This window comes from Embiotoca jacksoni, unplaced genomic scaffold (assembly GCF_022577435.1).
Source record: "Embiotoca jacksoni isolate LCO1_2020_lvr unplaced genomic scaffold, fEmbJac1.0.p SCAF_16, whole genome shotgun sequence".
Lineage (NCBI taxonomy): Eukaryota > Metazoa > Chordata > Actinopteri > Embiotocidae > Embiotoca > Embiotoca jacksoni.
The window spans coordinates 3,141,193-3,161,978 of NW_027185296.1; the positions used below are offsets into that span (position 1 = coordinate 3,141,193).

General features: G+C 44.4%; 1 protein-coding gene across 1 annotated transcript in view; it reads right to left on the bottom strand.

The window, feature by feature from the left end:
* Nucleotides 1-878: 878 nt before the first annotated feature.
* Nucleotides 879-20,786, bottom strand: part of notch2 (notch receptor 2) — a 42,306-nt gene continuing 22,398 nt past the window's right edge. The window contains 34 exon segments of the mRNA XM_069150265.1: nucleotides 879-3,305; nucleotides 3,307-4,428; nucleotides 4,772-4,869; nucleotides 5,146-5,293; nucleotides 5,520-5,839; nucleotides 5,924-6,077; nucleotides 6,202-6,289; nucleotides 6,601-6,805; nucleotides 6,920-7,062; nucleotides 7,190-7,531; nucleotides 7,647-8,182; nucleotides 9,069-9,181; nucleotides 9,392-9,643; nucleotides 9,982-10,114; nucleotides 10,245-10,429; nucleotides 10,710-10,863; nucleotides 11,051-11,252; nucleotides 11,538-11,766; nucleotides 11,879-12,031; nucleotides 12,207-12,326; nucleotides 12,473-12,586; nucleotides 12,940-13,085; nucleotides 13,536-13,728; nucleotides 13,883-13,993; nucleotides 15,240-15,473; nucleotides 15,593-15,706; nucleotides 15,801-15,887; nucleotides 16,223-16,441; nucleotides 16,530-16,685; nucleotides 17,170-17,403; nucleotides 18,065-18,187; nucleotides 18,904-19,037; nucleotides 19,209-19,416; nucleotides 20,284-20,558. Of these exon segments, the coding sequence (XP_069006366.1) occupies nucleotides 2,988-3,305; nucleotides 3,307-4,428; nucleotides 4,772-4,869; nucleotides 5,146-5,293; nucleotides 5,520-5,839; nucleotides 5,924-6,077; nucleotides 6,202-6,289; nucleotides 6,601-6,805; nucleotides 6,920-7,062; nucleotides 7,190-7,531; nucleotides 7,647-8,182; nucleotides 9,069-9,181; nucleotides 9,392-9,643; nucleotides 9,982-10,114; nucleotides 10,245-10,429; nucleotides 10,710-10,863; nucleotides 11,051-11,252; nucleotides 11,538-11,766; nucleotides 11,879-12,031; nucleotides 12,207-12,326; nucleotides 12,473-12,586; nucleotides 12,940-13,085; nucleotides 13,536-13,728; nucleotides 13,883-13,993; nucleotides 15,240-15,473; nucleotides 15,593-15,706; nucleotides 15,801-15,887; nucleotides 16,223-16,441; nucleotides 16,530-16,685; nucleotides 17,170-17,403; nucleotides 18,065-18,187; nucleotides 18,904-19,037; nucleotides 19,209-19,416; nucleotides 20,284-20,558 (7,363 nt within the window). The 3' untranslated portion in view covers nucleotides 879-2,987.

Here is a 20,786-nt window from a genome sequence, read left to right on the forward strand (position 1 = left end):
GCTTTCCATATTTAAAAGTGACGCTCAGCAGAAGTCAAATGTAAAGTTTTGAAACCTGAAATACAAGTCAAAAGCAAGTCTCACCAGGCCATCAAGTTCAGAGTATGCCAGACTTAAAAAAAAAAAATTAAAACAGTGTATTAGATGTCGAGTTGCATGCAGTCAATTAATGAATCTTTACATGTTAAGTATTTATTGACAACACTTCTATATTTTACAGCTGTGATATAAAACTTTTTTTTTTGAGTTTTATCAGCATTGCACTGAAGACCAGTGTTTGTGACATTAGTGGTGCTGAATGCACAAGACTGAACCTGTGATCCACACTTTCACTGTCAATATAATCCAGATTTTTAGGGTAGAAACTATTGTCTCTGACTTTCGTAATTTCCTATGATCACTAAAAATATATATTTAAGTACAATTGCGCATTTATGTAGTGATTGTAAGGTAAATTGAGGGGAAAAGTTATTTAAAAGTAGTTAAGGTAAATCTGAGGCCCTGAAAGGCAAATCACAATTAGTTGAATACTGTTGGTTTTTTTTTTGTATTCTGAACTAAATTTCACCACCGCGGGATTAATGAAGTCTTATTTTATCTTTATCTTTTATTTTTCAGTAAAATACTGTGATTATCTATCAAACTTCGCTCCTCTGCTGTGTTGGAATTACAAAACTGAGAAACAGAATCAATCGGGAAGAAGGAATCAAGCGTCGGTCTGAACTTCTATCTTCAAATAGCCACATTTTTACAGCAGAATGTGTTTGAGGCCTGATTTTGAACCCACTTGAAATCAATCTCAGAATCAACACCAGCAATGTGCACGAACCTGTGAAGAAAACGATGGTTTAGAAAAAGAACATACGCTCACAAATCTATGAAGATCTGGGCTTTATTTCAGAGAACACATTTGGTTGATCATTTGTTTTTTTTTTTCCAACATAAAATTCATCAGTTTTAGTTCTACCTTATACAAACATGGTGACAACTACTTCATATTGCATGTATATTATGGGCTATTTGGTTAACACAGGAAAGTACAATAAACAACAACAACAACAAAAACATTTTATATACAGAATATAGACACATAGCCTTGCATATGTACGGGAACTGACACCTTAAATGTACAGAACACGTGTTTGTGAAACTACAGGGATATTGTACGTATGTATAAAGAACGAGGCCCTCGAGTGTCGGATAATGGGAATATTGATAACACTTGAACATTTGGTTTGTTTACACGGTAGTAATCCCAAACAAAGGTGACCTTTACGTCGGCGCAGGATGTGCCGCGTGTCTCGACTTTTGATAGATCGCAAGACTTTTGCGAACGAAGAACAACAACTGACAGAAATTTGGAAACGATGTATTTTTGGCTGAATAAAGATAAAATTTGGTCTTAAAGAGACGCTGATGTTCCTTTTTTAAGCTTCAAAAAGTTAAAACGTGTGACTGATTGTCCGCGTTGACCGAGCAGTCACACAAAAACCTATGCTCGACATCAACTTTAAAGAGGAGGACGAAAGAAAAGAAAAAAGAGAGTTTACCATACTCACCTCCAGACTTGGTTTATGAATCGTGAGGACTACAGACGGTGCTGAGACACACTCTGATTGTAGCAAAGCAAAACTGGTTACATCATTTTGAAAGAAGAACTATTTAGAGAAGAGGCAGCTTAAAGATAAAAAAAAACAACAACAACAAAAAAACAACAACAACAACAACAAAAACATGCGCCTCTGTAACATTCAGAATCATTCAGGAAGTGCGAACAGTATTCATATAAAAAAAAAAATAAAAAAAAAAGACATTTTACAAAGTCAACGATATCTTTGCCTCAGTTATAACAAGCAGAATGAGCTCTAATCGTATGTACATGTCGTCTTACAAAATGCTAAACCTCATGACGCAACAGGAACGAGCGTGACAAAACTAATGCACGGTTTTGCATAAATGGTCTGAACGAATCCCTCAACAAAACGTCGTGGCGAGACGTCCGCACACTCGGATTTGGTTTTCAAATCAACTCTTCTGTATTTCTGAAACAGTAACTGCCTTGAAAACACGAGTGCGCAAAGCCTCTTATCAACTGATCATGTTTGATGGGAAACACTATTAATGTACCGATTGTAATCAATGCACTAAAATACATTTCAAATGCTTACGCGTAACGCATACTGAAAACCCACAGTAATAAGTTGCCTCAGTGTGCATTTGTTTTTAATGTGTCATTATTTAGGTGTTTGTCTTTCTAATCGCGCCTTTTAGAAAAATTCCCCTTTAGGACAATAAAAACAATGCACAAAAAAAAATAAGAAACACAAAGGCAGGTAGTTTTGCTTTGAGAATAAAAGCATTAACTGAGTCTGACCCATCATATTAACAAAACAAGAGTGAATGGAGTGAGTAGAGGCAGGCTCGTGACACTAAACAACACGTAAGGATAGCATATAGCAGAAAGAAATAATGTCATCCAGGGCAGACAATATCAAAGCAGGAAGTCCACAGTCCCGTCTCCGTGTCCATCTCAACGGTCCCGTTCTGTTTGTCTGATGCAACACCAGCTGACTGCCATCTGGCCTGCAGCTCCTCAATGATCCCTCAATAAACAGTTTGTGTGTTCGGTGCCAAAGAACAAAAAGAAAAGTCATGACTGGAGCCCTCAGAGAGCAGAGGACGCTGGGATCAAAGACGCTACACAGAAAAATGATTTCAGCTCGGGCACAGTCTTGATACTGAGAACATTTTGATTTCTAGCTGATAGCACTTACCGACGTTTCAGAAACTATACACAGCTTTCTTAAGTGCAAAGAGGAGAAGAAAATATAAAAGGGAGGCGACTGATTATCATAATGACGAACAAAACACGAGAATTAAAGAGAGAAGTGGAAAAAAAAAAAAGCATTCAATGTGTTACTGCGTGTCGTTATTTAAACTACACAGAACGTCGAAGTCAGTCCGTTTCTGCTTTCCTCTTGGCAGGCCTACGCAAACACCTGCATGTTTCCGAGCTGCGGCTGTTGAGAGGACTGCTGCATCGGTTGCGACTGTGGCTGCAGCTGCACCTGCTCTGGAATGTGTGTGTGGTGCGTTGACGGCAGTGCGTGGTGGGAGTTCCCCAGAGGGGTGGGGCTGGTGGTGACGTCAGACCAGTCCGAGTTGGAGTGCGGCGAGGATGAGGACCAAGGGTCTGGGGATTCGGGGGAAGGGGTGAGATACGGGTGCTCGCTCGGTGGGTGGGCAGAGTGGCCGGGCGTGGTGCCTTCTGAGCCAGCGGTGGTGTAACTGTGCTGCGAGGGGGGGCGTCGGGTATTTATCCACGGGGCTCTGCATGGGCGGGTAGGAGGACAGTGGCCGAGGCTGGCCCTCGATCCCCCCGTGGCCTCCGTGGCTGACGGTGTGGGGGTGCTGCAGGGTGTGGGAAAGCCCGTGTCCCATGCCCATCTGCTCAGACATCTGGTACATCATACCCTGGGTGCAGTGGAGGTGCCCGGGTCCCTGCTGGGAGTGACCCTGACCCTGGTTCTGCCCCTGGGACTGCGTGACTTGTACCTGCCCCGGCTGAGGTTGCTTCAGCATGGCCTGGCCTGCTCCGGGGGCCATCATCTGGAACGTGACGATGGGCGGCAGCTGCTCCCTGCTCATGGTGACATTCATGGGAGTCAGCATTGGGCCCTGGCTGTGGTGTTGCGCCATGCCAGGATGGGATCCCCCCATCTGGTGGGGAACGAGGCCAAACATGTGGCTGCCGTAGCCGTGCTTGGTCATGCCCACCCAGCCCTGCTGCTGCCCCAGCATGTGGCTCACAGGCGGCAGCATTGGTCGCGAGTTGGAGGTGCTCAGGAGGGGAGGGGAATTTGCTGTGGTGGAGACGGCGCCTGAAACGTCACCGGTGTAGGAGTGCGGCGATTCCAGGGAGTCGACAGGTGACATGGTGACGGAGCTCTCTGGAAGTCCCCCTGCTGCCTTCACACCGTTCGTGCCACCTCCTCCGTTTGCTCCTCCAACTCCGGCGCCCAAACCCGGGCCCTCTCCTCCAGCAGGCTTCTTTCTCCTTTTGGATTTCATCTCTTTGAGGTCTTTCGCCGCCCCGCCAACACCTCCCACCTTCGCCCCACCTCCTCCCCGCCTGCTCTTCTTTCCCTGTGGTCCCTGCCGCATGCCGATGAAGCCCGCTCCATTGGCCCCACACATAACGGAGGAGTTTCCCCCTCCGCCCATGTGGTTAGGCCCGTTGTGTGGACTGTGAACCAAATTGTACTGGTCCAGCAGACGGACTATGTCGTGATGCATGCGTTCTTGAGCGGTGTCGCGGGGAAGCCGATCCAGGTGATCAGTGATGTCACGATTGGAGTAGTGGTCGAGGAGGACCTGAGCGGCCTCGAAGCTGCCTTCTCGGGCTGCAAGAAACAACGGAGTCTCCTCCTGAAGGAAACACAGCAAAAAAAATGTCACTCCACCTGACACATCGCATCACAGGCAGTTATTTAAAAAAAGATATACCAATTCATTCTTTGAGAATTTTTAAGAACAGAAAAAATATATTTCTGGATTTAAGTCTCATTGCTATGTTAAATGCAGCTTTAACGTTCAGTATTTATTTGTACTTGTGCTATTTCTTTAGTGTTGTTTTAATTTTTACTTGAGCCATTTTATATCTTTACTTTTACTAACCGTACGTGTGTTTTTATTGCTGTCACACCACTGGATATAGAGCACTCATAACTTGAACAAAGAAAGAGCATATATGAAAAGACGAGAACCCCACCTTGTTGTCTTGCATGTCACGATTGGCTCCATTCTTCAAAAGCACAAGAGTGGCCTCCACATTATTAACTGCAGCTGCCCAGTGCAGAGCAGATTTGCCTAAAATGATGTGGTGATTAACAAAAAGACAAAAAAAGGACATCCATGTTAACCAGGGAAGAGTTATTACTATTTGTTGGCCATTGTTTCTGTTACATTTCATTTCTAATCATCTTCGGCTACTACTCAAGAGCTTTGTAGGTCTTTGCTGTTACTTATCTGACCAAATCTAAAAGAACTGAACCAATACTGCTGAGAACATGCAGTAATTGATAAACCGGACATCCAACACAAACACGAGACTTCAGACAAAGAAGAGAAATGTGGTTTTCTGACCGTGGTCATCTACAGCATTGATGTCGGCGTGGCAGTGGATCAGCTCTTCCACCATGCCCTCCACAGCCAGCCTGGCTGCCAGGATCAGTGGAGTCGTGCCGTCATTCATCCTGGCATCCAGCTCTGTTGCACGATTGCGGATGAGGATCTGGGAGAACATGAACACAAGAGATATCGTTAATAACTCACGGCTGACTATAGTGATAAGAATTTCAGTAAATATCCGTTCGCAGAAATGATCTTCGCCATTGATTGCAGTTGATGTTTTAGCTACAGCGGTGGAGCTGGTGTCAACATAAACGTATCTAAAATGGCTGATATAAATAGATGGAATTCATATTTAATATCTGCTTCTGATCAGAGAGTCGTCTCACCTGAAAGACTCCCTGGGCATCGGCTGCCACTGCGGCGTGCAGAGGAGTTCTGCCCATGTTGTCATGGGCGTTGGGATCCGCTCCGGCGTCCAGCAGCCTCTTAGCAGCATCCGCCCTGGCGTAGCGGGCAGCCAGGTGGAGAGCCGTTTCTCCAGTACGATCAGTCTGAGCCATCAAAGAGGCACCCTGAGCGATCAGGTCTGAAATGACACTCGGCCCCGGTTCATCTCCACCACTCTCTTCCTCCTCTTCTCCGTGCAGGCTGCAGTCTGGGCCTCCGCCGTTACGCAGCGATGCCAGCATCAGAGGGGTAAACCCGTCTTGAGAGGGGAGAAATTCATGACTAAACAAAAAGTATTGACAATTAATCGGATCTTTCGGTCTAGATGTTGTTGTTTTCTCACCGGGTCCTTTGACATTAACATCCAGACAGTCGGCATCCAGGTCGGCCTGCGGAGGAGTGAGGGTGATGTCGGCAGCTTTGCGGTGCTGCAGGGTCCACTCTCTGCGGTCAACACCTCCGTCCATAGGGATGGGCAGCAGGGGTTTGTCTTCGGTCTACAAAAAGAAATGGAGCTCACAACAAAATTCACAACAACCAAAAATCTTTCCGCATGTCCCAAATATTTCTCAATCCATGGAGTTTATGTGGACCACTGCTTTTCACTTATAATTCACTTACTCTTGGTTTCTTGGATGGGACCTCATCTTCCAGCCATCTCTGACTCTGACCTCCATCAATCAAGGTTCCATCCTGTGTCTTAAAATTCCTGATATGAGAAAAAGACTGAAGTTTAAAAGACAGTACAGTTTCATTCTGACATGTACTCCAGGACTCGGCATGCATGCTGTGCTGTGTTTTGCACTCGAAGTATTTGTCACTGGACAGTTTAACCACAAACTCCTATTGCTGCCTTCGAGTTGTTCTCACTATTAAACATAAAGTTTCCTACACAGGTTTCACTACTTTCTCCGCTCTACATTTCCCCCAGATCATCTCAAAATGCTGACATTTTTACCAGTTTACACCCAGTAGTTGTGATCATATTATCCGGTTTTAAATGCTCTTATATTCACTCACTTCATGTCAAAGTCATCCTGTCCGACAGGCTCTCTCCTCTTGTCATTTTTCGTGGCCAAGAAGCCGTCGGGCAGCCACAGGACACCGTGTTTATGCTTCCTCTTGGCTGCTAGCATCCCCAGCACCAGGATAAGCAGTATAATAACCACTGCTACTCCAATCAGGTACAGCAGCACCTGTGGCTCAGACGGACCTTTTGGACTACCTGAATGATACACCAGATGAAAAACCCAGCTGTTTTATCTTCTTTACATTTAGGTGTTTATCTAAAAATCAAGCACTTAAATTCCATTAACCGCTGAATGACAGGCCCACTTACTCTCAACAGACACTAGAGGGTAAGGCAGTTCTGCCTTGATGTGTGCAGCAGCAATGAAGGACGCAGCCTCATCCGTGTTGGAAAAGCAGTTAACCGAAGTCTGGGAACATTCACGGTTATCGATTTCCAGGTGCACCACAGAGCTGCATGGACAGTTGAGAAAATACAAACCCAGTTAACAATAAGGGGTGATTTGGTGATTAATTTCAAGCTATTGACAGATGATAACTACCAAGACGTGTGATTATGTGAGTGCTCCACTACCCTTACCCAATAACCTCCCTCTCCAGCTCCCGTTTGCTTCGGCTCCTCAGTATATGTTGTCCCTGCTTCTCTTGCTCCCCATAGAAAGGGAACACCATCGGTTCCTTATTTTCCTTCAGCTTCACCTGCAGGTTGGTGTGCAGCAGGGCTCCTAGGGAGCGTAAGAAACCCCTCAAGTCTCCCAGCAGCTCCTCAGGCTGCAGCCGGACCACAATAACCAGGGTGCCGTCCGCCAGATTGGCTGGAATGTTAGCGGAGCAGTCCAAGCCGTCCCAGCCACAAGCCTCCATGTAGCAGCTCTGGTCACAGATGCCGTTACCATAGTGGTCTGCGCAGTACTTGTCATACCTAAAAGTACACGGCATAAGAAAAATATGTGTTTGTGATTTGGCTTTAAACAATATTTTGTACTTTAATATGTAGCTGAAAAAGCAATGACAAAATGAAGAAGAGAGTCACATACTTGCAGGAGCCCGTTGAGGTCTGCTGGCATTCAAAGCTGTCAAAGAGGCAGCCAGAGTTGTCACACTCCTTATCACACTGTCCATTTTTAAAGAGGTTCCAGCAGGGAACACTGGCGGTGCAGTTAAGCCAAGGCTGCCGCCAGTTGAGTGAGCAGTCTCCTCCATCCCACTGACATTCATGGTTGTTGCACTGATTGTCACACACTTGATCCCCCGACTGCATCTTACACTGCAGATAGGGGCAGGTTGGAGTGTGTGGTACGACCAGTTTGTTCTCACAGTATTGTCCAGAGAAGAGCACGGAACAGAGGCAGCGGTGCTGGTATGGGTTGATTGGGTCTTTGATGCAGGTTCCTCCATTTTTGCAGGTCAAAGAACACTTCTGCTCGTTCTCACAGTGTGGCCCAATGAAGCCTGGCTGGCACCGGCAGTACAGATGACCAACCGCTGACACCACACAGCGCCCACCATTCTGGCAATGTAGTTTTGCACAGTTGTAGCCCTCTATTTCACCGCAGCTGAATCCAGTAAAGCCCTAGAAAGCACAACGCGTTGTTTAGGTGTGATAGTAATGCTCATTTGAAAGGTTGTAACGTTTGTAAAAGGTTAATAAAACTTTACAGCTGACACTTGATCAAACTATTGTAATAAGTGCATATCGAGTTGGTCCTACAAATCTGTTGCTAGTCTACTATACCTGAGCCATGGTGTGGCCCTCTGAAGCAAGCATGAGAATAAATAGGGAGGAAGAGGTTAGTGGAGAGAAAAACAGGCACTTAGTGTGAAAAGACGTTCGACTAAAGACAGGAAATCACCCGTCAGCCACCTATCTGCTTTCATCTTCTGCAGTGACTTAGTATGCACACATTAAACAATTCATGACAGATTAATGAAATAGATCCTTTATCCTAAGGATAACTAAGCATCAGATACAAATTACTGGTGTTGTATTCCATTGAAAAGATTGGGAAACAGGCTTTAACCAAAGTTAACATTTACTGCTTAATAATCACTGGTATTGATTTTTTTTTTTGCGCTTATGAACTATAATACAATCTCTGACACTCCTGCCAAAATCAGTGCTTTGTTTTTTCACACCACTGCCAGCAAAAGACACTCTTTGTTGAGACATCACTTTGCGTGCCGTTCACGCCATGAACTTTGTTACATGTGCAAAAAAAAAATCCAAACATCCACGAAAAATGATGCCTGCCAACAGTTAATTCAAACATTGAGGAGCAGCACGCTGTTAATCAAAACCTTCATGTAAAAAAACAGTAATCTTGTTTATATAACAGTTACAATAATGAGAGTGTAGTGTTACATGCATGACTGGAAAGGCCGTTTGCGAGCATAAAAAGAGGGTATAGGTGATCCTATAACGCCAAAGTGCTGTATAAATGCTGTTGAAGACAACTTACAGGAGGACAAGAGCAGGTGTAGCCATGTACTGAACTCATGTTCATAGAGCAGATGCCACTGTTATGGCATGGCTTAGACAGACACAGATCCACCCTGGATTCACAATGATGACCTGAGGAAACAAGGAGCGGGAAGAGAAAAAGAAGAACCCGGCGAGAGAAAAATTTAACAGCAGCAACACTTGACAGGCTTAATGAATTATTCAAATATCTCTGATGCTGACACACTGCAGAAAAAAACACTAACGCCTTGCTTTTTCATTGATAAAGAGATATTTGTGGTGGTGTTATGTCCCCCCCCAGAGCAGCTAATATGAATGTACCCGTGTATCCAAGGCGACAGCGGCACTGGTAATCGTTGACCAGCTGAATGCAGTCAAGGCTTCCGAGAGCGTGGCAGGGCCCAGACAGGCATTCGTTCAGATCTCCCTCACAGTGCTCGCCGACGAACCCTGCGGGGCAGGAGCACGTGTAACGGCCCACACCATCCACACACTGTCCGCCATTCAGACAGCGAGGCTCCCAAGAGTCGGCCTTCGGAGCACAGTCATCCTCATTTACTTCACACTGGAGTCCTACAGAGCAAAGAAAAGACAGATATAACTGCGTGTATCAAGTCAAATAAATATTTTTCACAACAGGATTTGATCTGGTTTTAATATTATTTTTAGAGGCATTCAGGCCAACGTTTGATTTCATACAAAATACAACATACGTTCCTTCCCACTGTAAGAACTACTGAAGCAGCGGAGCCAACAGAGGATGGTGCTATTTCATCATCCCACTGTTATAGAATTGGAAATGGTTATCTCTAACTAATAGGGGCAGTTGTTGTCCACATTTTAAGTTCCAAGCTGCTTTTAAGAAACTTTGCAGGGCACCTATCATTTAATCCTCTATAATGCAGACTCACCGTGTGTTCCAGGTGGGCAGGAACAGGTAAAGCGGTGGATGAGGTTGATACACGTTCCTCCGTGGAGGCAGGGCTTAGAGTGGCATTCATCAACATCATACTCACAGTTCACCCCCTGGAAGCCTGGTTTACACTGGAGCAATGAAACAAGAAACAGAGGTTACTTCATTGTGGGTTTGAACATAAAAAAATCTGCACCCTTACAACCACCTTTGGAAACAAACAAACAAACAAACAAACAAAAAAGCCAAGCATGTACTTACGATACACTCATATGTGCCCTGATAATCCTTGCATGTCGCTCCATTGCGACAAGGGTTTGACCGGCACTCATCGACCATGTCTTGACAGTAGCTGCCCATGTATCCTGGCTGACACTGACACTGATGGGAATTGGCCACATTTACACACCGCCCCGCGTTTTTACACACATTCTCCACCTCTTGACCTGCAGTAATTTGGAGAAGGAGGCCCGTATGGAGTAAAAAGAATCACAACTTGTACTACCTATTTCAATATTTCGTCTGATGAAAGTTTATGCAGGAAACCGACAAAATTATCGATATCAGGCTACATTGAAACAACACTTCATGACACTTTTGTCTTTGGGTGATATAAATAAGTAATTCATTTCCTATATAATCCTTATCATTATTTAAAAGTGTTTGTCTTCCCCAATCGTGTCCTTTTTAGCTGAAACAACAAATCAACAGGAAGTAGTGCCTCACCACTCCTGGCAGCGACGTCCTGGCAGGATATGTTGGGGACGTCACAGTAAAGTCCTGTCCATCCTATTTGACAGTGGCAGATCCAGGAAGTTGCTGTTTGAGAGCAGGTGCCGTCATTATGACAGCGCACCTGGCTGCACAGGTTCACATAGTTCTGCAAACAAAGGAGGAACGGACAGAGTGTTAAAAGAGGATGCAAATACTACGCAAACAGAAGGAATATAACTGCATCAACATCCTTTGCTGGGTACTTCAGTTGTTAACTAATACAATACTTTTTAGCTGCGAAGAACATGTTTCTGCAGAAACATGATGTGCCCTTGCAGTGGCAGACATTTTACCTGGCAGTTCGGTCCATTGTATCCGACGGGGCAGGTGCAGCGGTAGGTGCCCAGGCCGTCAGTGCAGGTGCCTCCGTTCTTGCAAGGCTGAGAGTCGCACTCGTTCTGCTCGTACTCACAGAATACCCCATAGAAACCAGGGCGGCAACGGCAGGAAAAAGCATTGATGTCATCAATGCACGTCCCATTATTCAGACACGAGCTGGGGGGAAGGAGAAAAAGAAAGCAGAGGTTAATGAAAACAAATTCTTTAAAACCTGCTAGTACATGACCTCCTGGTGAAGTGTCAAATCCACAAGAACCGCGGGCGGATTTCCGATCAAATCTAAAATCGTTCAAAACAGCATTCATATTCTTTCTCTCAGTTTCTCAGTCACGAGTTCTCAACAAAAATCGTCTCGGAAGAATGAAATGCAGGGGAACAGAAGAATTAAACACGGCCCTAAAATGCAGGTTGTATTAATCGCGGGTTGAATAAATGGCTCACCTCTCAGTACATTCAGGGATGTTGTGTTCACAGAGGATTCCATTAAATCCCGCTTGACACATGCACACAAAGCTGTTGACGTAGTCCTGGCAGATGGCACCGTTCCTGCAGGGCTGGCTGGCACACTCATCGACCTCGGTCTCACAGCGCTCCCCTGCAAAACCCGGGCGACAGTCACAGGAGAAGCTCCCGACGTCGTCCACGCAAGAGCCTCCATTCAGGCACGGGTCTAGAAAGGGGAGACGACAAGCGTATGTCTTAAGAGCACCACTGGCACATGAGCGTCATAATGTCGGAGCCAATGATAATAAGGTGACTAAATTAGTTGAAGTGAAACTCACTTGGTGTGCAGTCGTCAATGTCGGTCTGACAGTTGTGTCCACTGTATCCAGGTTGACATTTACACATGTAGCTCCCCAGGCTGTTCATGCAACGACCCCCATTTTTACAAGGGTTCTTTAGGCATTCATTCATGTCCTCATTGCAGCGCGTACCTAAAAAATTGTGAACAAAAAAGCGACAACTGTTGGCACAGCATCAATCTAGCAGTAATATGCTATATTAGTTATGATTTGCACTCAGGCACGTGGTCTCTTTTTGTTCTTTCCTCTTGTCTCAGATCCAAACATACTGAGGAACACAACACTTTGCAGACACACACACACATACCTTGCCAACCAGTTGGACATCGACAGGTGTAAGAGGTGTAATCTGCAGATGGACGGCACACTCCTCCTCGTTCACATGGATGAGAGGCACAGGGAACCTGTTCCTCCTCACAGTGTTGACCTATTTTCACACAGATTTTTTTTTTCAGAATGATAAAAACACGGTGATGGAAATCTTCACTAAAAGGATATTCAGGTGGCCATTACAAAGTGTGTAATCGCATGCTGGGATGTTGAATATGTTATGATAGAGATGTGATCACTAACCTGTGAATGGTGGACTACACTGGCATGTGTAACTGTTGACTTCATCGATACATATGCCTTGGTTCAGACAGGGCCCAGAAGCACATTCATCTACGTTCTTCTCACAGCTCACACCTGACGAGAGAGGAGGAGTGATTCACGTATTCCGTTTTTAAAGTCTCCCTCTACTTCTCTTGGATGCAGAATGATGGAAGTGCAGTTTTACACTGGAAAATCCTTCTGCTGAAAGTGGAAAGTTTCTCCGAACTCCAGCCAATATCAGAGTTTAAAGAGAGTACTTGCGAGCAGGATTTGTGACATCACTGGTTTGAAAGTCAATTCTGGTCCAATAGGAAAATATACAAGTGTGATGTGGAAGCCTCGAGTCTGCATCTTTAAAACTTGGTTCTTTTTCTTCAATTGATTGGTTGGAAATATGGCTCAAAAATACTTTACTGAGATCAAATTATTTATCGTAGTGGTGTTACCTCTGAATCCAAGTTGGCACTGACAGGTGTAGCCATTATGTCTGTCCACACAGGTGCCGCCATTTTGGCATGGATTTGGCTGGCATTCATCCTTTTCGTTCTCACAGTGCTGTCCGACCCAGCCAGCTTCACACTCACAACGGTACCTTGACACGAAGGACAGGAAAGGAAAAGTCGAAAATGTGAAATTAAGACACATGGCAGGTCCTTGAACTCCAGCATCTCCGGCATAAGTTTCAGCACCTCCAGAACAGCTATGACTCGGATTACTATATACAAGTATTAGCACTGATGCTCCAGTTTAATGTGGAGCTGCTACAAATTTGGAAACAAAGGCAGGCTGGAATTTTCAGCAGGGGGGCTCCACGTCTATGAGCAGATACTACCAAAATAAAACAATGGTGAGGGGAGGGAGGGGGGGGGGGTGAATTGGGTGTTGCACCAAAGGCGGCTTTACCTTATAGTTCTTTAAAAATTGCCACAGCTATTATTAAACTATTTTATGTTACCCCACCATGAAGTGTTCGACTTAAAACAAACAGTTGTATCACAGAACATAAAACATACATCAGAGCAACGGTGAAAGGTTAACATACCCATATTGCTGTTCAATACATTCTCCGTGCACACAAGGCTGCGGGGCACAGTGGTCAGTCCCAGATAGGCACAGAGGGCCGTGGGTGCTGGCTGGACACAGGCAGTGGAACCCGTTGACCTTGTCCATGCAGGTCCCTCCGCTCATACATGGGTTTGACTTACACTCATTGATGTCCACATCACATTTATCTCCTATTAGAGAGCAATTCAAAGAGATTAGTTGTATCAAAAGCGTAGGCTTGATTAATGTGCTGATTTCAGTGGACTTAGGTTGGAGTATTATAAATACTGAGCCATTTCAATCCTGCCTCATTTTTTAAACACATTGATCTACTGAGGTACATACCTGTATACCCAGGGGCGCACACACATTTGTACTCGTTGATGCCATCCTGGCACTCTCCATACTCACAAGGGTTGCTGGCACAGTCATCCTCATTGATCTCACAGTTCACACCTGAGGAGAAAAAAATAGACAAAGACAAACTCATGTAAAGTAACAATAGTCAGGTTATATGCTTTATCGTTTTTATCTGAATGTGTAATGTTTGCTGGCATTTAAAAGTAGCGTAATGACAAGTGAGCATGAGAGGCAAAATAGATGGCAGTCAAAAAAAAAAATGTAAAACGAATTTACCACCAGGGGGTGTAAGACTCCAAATAAATGTGAGAGAAAATGTGACCAAAAACTGAGACAGTCCTTTAATACAGCACAGAAAGCTGCAAGTACGACATCAGCGATTAACATTCACAGAACAATTATTGAAGGTGGAATGAGCACGAGAGAGTCAGAGGAGGTGGAAAAGAAACAAAGAACTGAATAAAAGGAATTAAACAGGAATGAAATACGAAGTAAAAACTGAGAGAAGAAGGCACATCTGAAGAGGGGAAGTGAGTGTATGAAACCTGAAAGCAGACGCGACAGGGTGATCTGACACCAGTTTTGGTAAAGTGAGTAAAGAACAGACTTCAGTACCAGGCCTCAGGCTGGTACAACGCACTGAACTGAGCTGACTAATCCACAGAGCCACATGGGTTAGCACCACTCGACCCAGACTTGTGACTGCTCCACACACATGCGCACACACACAGTTTTTGACTTTACAACACATGTAAAAACTACACAGGAAACTCTAGATGTGGGGGGTGGGAGTCTTTCGATTCAATTTGAGCTGCTCTCTCAGCACTAAACTTTCATGGGGCACAAGAATCAATCAAGGGAGAACTCTCTGGAGTACGTTAACGTGATTTTGGCCCCTGCTACTATTTGGTGAACGGATTACTTAGAAATGCTCAGATTTAAATTCTTTCAAATAAAAATCTGGAGAGCTCATTTAAAGTGAAAAGGTATAACAAAGCATTGTGGAACTACTACCAAAACAATCTGTTTTGTGCTGACAGTTCAGTATAAATGGTTACTGTAGCAACCAGGTGTTGTTGTTAGGCAGACAAGAGACTAATGAGAAAACGCATCAACTATTTTGATGATTACATTCATTGTACATCAGTGACCACAGCACACACCGGTGTGGTTGTTTTTAGGTTGATAGACTATCAGCCTCAATCACAGCTGTTGGAAAACTGCATGCATTGTTTCTGTTCCACATAACAAATTACACGCTTTCTTTTCCGAATAAATTCAGATCAACTTGTCTCGCCCTGCAGGCTTTTTGAAGAGTATTTGCAGCGCATTAAGTACCTACCTGTGATTCCCTGTGGACAGTTGCACTGGTAGGCATTAACCAAGTCAATGCAGCGTCCTCGGTTCTGACAAGGGTTGCTGTGGCACTCCTGGACCTGGATGTTGCAGATGGAGCCTGTGTATCCAGGGTTGCACTCACAGGAGAAAGTGGCGATGCCGTCCTTACACACACCATGGTGGCACGGCGCTGGCACGCAGTCATTGATGTTATCCTCACAAAGTAGACCAGTGAACCCTGGGGGGGAGGGGGAGGGGGAGACATCTTGTTAAAATAATAACTGCAGCTATTGCATCATGGATCAAATGGTGCTTACATACTATTTTCGGGGTCATGGAGTGCAATTCCCCTTTTACCTTCAGCGCATTCACAGTCATATCCGTTGGGCCGGTCAATACACTTGGCCCCATTTAAACAGGGTGTGCTGGAACACTCATCAATGTCTATTTGGCACATTTCACCGCTGAAGCCTGAAAACAGTACACAGAACATGAACGTGATGAACACAATAACACGCCAATACAGTTCATTTAAAACATTAAACATAGCTTTACGTGTACTGACCTGCTGGGCACTCGCAGACAAAACGGCTGACCTGGTCCAGACATTTACCCTGATTCAAACAGGGTGAGCTGATACACTCATTCACCTCTATAAACAACTTTTTCATATTTAGGAGCAAAATAGTGAAAATCTTTTTCAGATTTGAAAAGTTGAGTCATAGGACGAGGGCACAGATCTCTGGGTGGATTCACATCCGGGAATTAAAAAATAAATACTGAACATTTGATATGACTGTTAATCACTGTCAATCTTTGTGATCATACTTTATCTGTAATTGATAATACAATTCAAAGAACTGTGCAACCTTAACTTCCAAATAACATTTGCTATCAATTGTTAACCACTGCAGATAACTAAAAAAAACAACAACAAAGACTTACAATTTTAAAATGCTGCACTTGTCTGCTAAAGTTTGTTAAAACGTAAGGTCATTTACAATTTCTCGAAAAATTTACCTGGCATGCAAATGCAGGTGTAGTCCCCAATGCGATCCAGACAAGTGCCATCGTTGTGGCAGGGATTTGAAGCACATTCGTTGACATCTTGTTCACAGCGTGGCCCAGCGTATCCCCTAACACAGTTACAGGTGAAGGAGCCGTCGGTGTTCACACACTGACCGCCGTGCTCGCATGGGTTGGTACCTGGGGGTGACAGAGGGTGAAGAGGCATGTTTGAAAGAAGAACAGAAGTCAAGCAAAGATACATGTTGTGCATGTTTCTAACACTTACCAATGCTGCATTCGTCTCTGTCGATGTTGCAGGTGCTGCCTACATATCCAGGTGGACAGTTACAGTTGAACATGCCACTAATGGGGTTGGTGTCACACTGAGAGCCCTCTCTACAGGGGTTACTGATGCAGGCGTCATCTCTGTGGCAGAGCAAACCTGTAAAGAAAACCATGTTAAAAGGTATTCGTAACAAAACAAAAAACAAAACAAAAAAAAAGTCTTGTAACGCAATGAAAACCGTGAAACCTCATCTGTGCTGAGATACGAAATCTCAAATAAAGCCACAGGGATATGCCCACATCAGACAATCAAGCTAAAGGGGAGAAGTTTACTTTTAATGCAAGACTTATTCCAAAGCCAAAAATGTGCCTGTCATCAGTCGGTTGAAAATACACTAAATGTCCTTGAGCGAAATAGTCAAATTGTCTGCTTATAAAAACATGAATTCTGGTTCGACCTGTTCCACTAAATCCTAAATCTCAAGTCCTCTACATTTCAACACTCAGTGCAGAAATCAAAGGCAAATCAAATCAGAAATCAAAGGCCTTTCTGTTATGTCTCTAAACGCAGTAGATTTGCAGTCACTCGTATAATGCATTTGAAGGTTTCCCATATGCGTGGTTTTGCACTGCCAGCCCACCTGTCTTTCCGTGGGGGCAGAGACAGATGAAAGACGCAACACGGTCGATGCACGTGGAGCCTGTGCTGCATGCAGCTGTAGCACAGTCATCGATGTTTTCGGAGCAGTCGGGTCCACTCCAGCCGTTGACGCACACGCAGACGTAGCTGCCAATCAGGTTACTGCAGGTCCCTCCATTCTGGCAAGTGTTTGGCTGCAGCCGACACTCGTCCACATCCTCTGTACAGTGCTGACCTGTGGGAGGGGGACGAAAAGGTGAGCGTGACGCGGAGGAAAACAATTGAAACAAATTCAATTTATGCTCTCCATATCGCAGCTCACTGTAGTAACCTCGTGAGTTTCTGGTAGACAACAAAACTACTGGCATGTTTTCCCCGCTTGGATTCGTTCTACATAAAGTCAGACAGGCCCAAGGAAGCTGATGAATGCATGTTTGCTTTTCTAAACAGTAAGGCTGTGTGTTAGCAGAGACACGCCTTGGACAGAGTACAGACCTCAGAAGTACGGAGAAAGAGATCCGATATGGCTTTGATGTCTACACAATCAAAAGGTACATATAACCTGCTGTGGATGTCATTTCACAGAATATTTAGTATAACATACTCAGCACACACTTTTAAGACAGCAGGCGAGACGATCTTTTAAGATGGCTTTTAGCATAATGCAAATAAACTATTTGCATGAACACGTGTTTGAAATCTAAAAACTTGTTTTTTGAATTCCTTGTTGAAACACGCTTTAGGTCATCTTCAGCCACGGATCCCCTTCAGGCACATGAAGAACTCCTGATGTTTCGCATGGATTTGAGAATGTGGGATGAAAGTTGTACAAACTGTACCATGATGTAAGCCACGGAAATGGTGGTAAAAATGAGTGTAATAGTGGTCACACATACCCGTCCATTCAGGAGGGCACTGACAGTTGTAGGTATTGACTCCATCCATGCAGGTTCCTCCATTGGCACACTGATGATCGGGGCAGTCATCGATGTTGTTCTCACAGTTGGTTCCATTGAAACCTGGCAATGATGAAAGAAAGAGACATTGATGTGATGATTGGTTTGTTTTAATTACGTGTTCATTTGGAAAGACAATCAATGAAATACAAATGCTTTAGTTTAAAGGAATGTAACCGTGTGTGTGTGTGTGTGTGTGTGTGTGTGTGTGTGTGTGTGTGTGTGTGTGTGTTGTGTCAACTTGCTAACCGTAGCAGACTGACAACACTGTGTCCAATACAACCAGCCTACAGGATCACACTGTTTGTACCTCAAACAACATAATGTAACAATTCAGAAACTCAAAGCTACATTCATTTATAGATAAATGCCAGTTACAGTATCTTTCTTTTTCTCACTCCTACAGGGTTTCTCCAGATTTCTGGAGGGTTGAGGTGCTGTGGTCGTAGGTGGGAGGTGGTCAGTTGTTTATTATTATATTTATAATATTTATTTTACAAAATCTGTCTGCCGAACATTGGTTAAACAAAGTTTATAGTAAAGCTATAGTGGTTTAGGTGCTTTGAAAAAAAAAAAACCAACACTTGGGTGCTGCAGGTACATGTTATACCAGCAGGGAAAAACCCTGTCCTACATTCAGTTGACTTCCCTTTCATTTCTGTCTCTTTAGACCCTTCACATTTCCTTTTTCTCACTAACCAGACTATCTTTTTTACACTTTGTATGTGGTGGCTGTGGTGGTTTTAACAAACAAACGAAAGCCAGTTTGATGATCCTACCTGGAAGGCAGTGGCAGGAGTAGCTGGTTTCAGAGCTCTGGTGACAGGTGCCTCCATTCAGACACGGCGACGGTGAGCAAGGGATATACGAGCTTTCGCAGTGTTGGCCCGTAAACCCTGATGCACAGATGCACCTGTAGCAAAGGCAGAGTCCATTTCATGAATTTAATGTCTTTCAATCTTAACAGAAAACATCTGCTAATTGTAAAAGAACTCGTGAAGGAAAAATAACATATTGTTTTGTATTAGTCTTCCAGAAAATCTGGACATTTTTCACGGTTGACTAATGGAAAGCAGATTCTCACTTGTAGGAGCCAGGGGTGTTGACACACCCGCCTTCGTTCTGGCATAGAGAGGGTGTGTCAGCGCATTCATTTGTGTCATTAAGGCAGCGAGGACCTTTGTAGCCAGGAGGACAGGAACATGTGTAGCTACCACCAGACAGAGAGCTGCACCTTCCACCGTTGGCACAGGGACTGGACAGACAGCTGTCCTCATGCTCACAGCGGGGACCTGAGAACGGGGAGGAGAGGACAAACAGCTCAGCATCTTTTAAAGCCATTTTAAAACCTTGTCACCTGTGGAGAAATAAGGCTTAGATACTCGCAATGATCAGTACGTATCAAGTGGTTGTCAAAAGCACTTTCCATATTTTGTCACTGGCTTTACGTTAATTGTTTGTATTTTCATACCATCATTTTTTTCATGAAAATGAATTACTTATAGACAATTCGATCGCCTCCGTGCTGATGGAGGATGGTGGGGGGGGGGGGGGGGGGGGGGGGCTAACTTTCTCCACAGCGGCTGCCATTCAAGAATTCAGGACTCAATTGTGCCGATTAAAATGTGAGCGCTCCTCAACATTGGAAAGAAAAACAATCAGCATATGTGTCCTCAATCACCCATCATCATTCAGCACAAGCCTTGTTATGAGACAAGACTAACACATTCAAGACAAAATTGCTAATTAAGAAGCCATCAGGCTCTAGGCAAAGTTTAAAAATCCTTCATCAAATTCTTAGCTCTGAAACTATACCAAGAAGCATTGTATTTCCTCACCTCATGGCCTGACATGTTATAAAATGTATCTCTTAGGTTTTGAGACCCTGTCAATACACAAAATAGCACGACTAATAAATCCAAGGAGGTTTCCCCTAGTGGAAGTAATAAAATGCTTCTCAGATGGCTGACACTGTTAACTTAAAACCAAGCACAGAAGCTGCAATACAACAAATATTCTGGACAAACAATCAGAAAGGAATTCGTCTGTTAGGGTCTTTACGGTAAATTTGCATGCAGGATGTTTAAAAATACATCAGTGTTCCAATGATAAAAGTCAGACATCACTACCCTCTGAGGGGTGATTGAACAGGAACTCACCTGTCCATCCTCTGGCGCACTCGCACTTGTACTTGTCAAGGGACAGCAGGGTGCAGACACCTCGGTTGGCGCAGGGGTTGTTCGGGTAACAGGTGGAGTTCTGAGGAGTTTGGCAATGTGGTCCGGTGAAGCCAAGAGGGCAGGCGCAGGTGGCGCTGCCTGGTACAGGTACACCAGCTGACATGGACACAGTGCAGTTCCCTCCATTCAGGCAGGAGCCAGGTTGGCAAGGGTCCTTATGGTGGCAGTACTCACCCAAGAAGCCCGGAGCACACCTGGTGACACAATCACAATCACACACACATATATATATATATATATATATATACGGAGATCAGTCACAGAGCTGGCAAAGGCACTCACTTTAAAGCTTATCAGCAGACAATGTGGTGGAAAGATGAGCTGAACAAGTAGACAAATGTGTATGTGTGCTTGACAGTGATGCAAACAAACAAAACAAAAGAGTAAGTTTCAGTCTGGTGAATGTAATGCACCACATCACA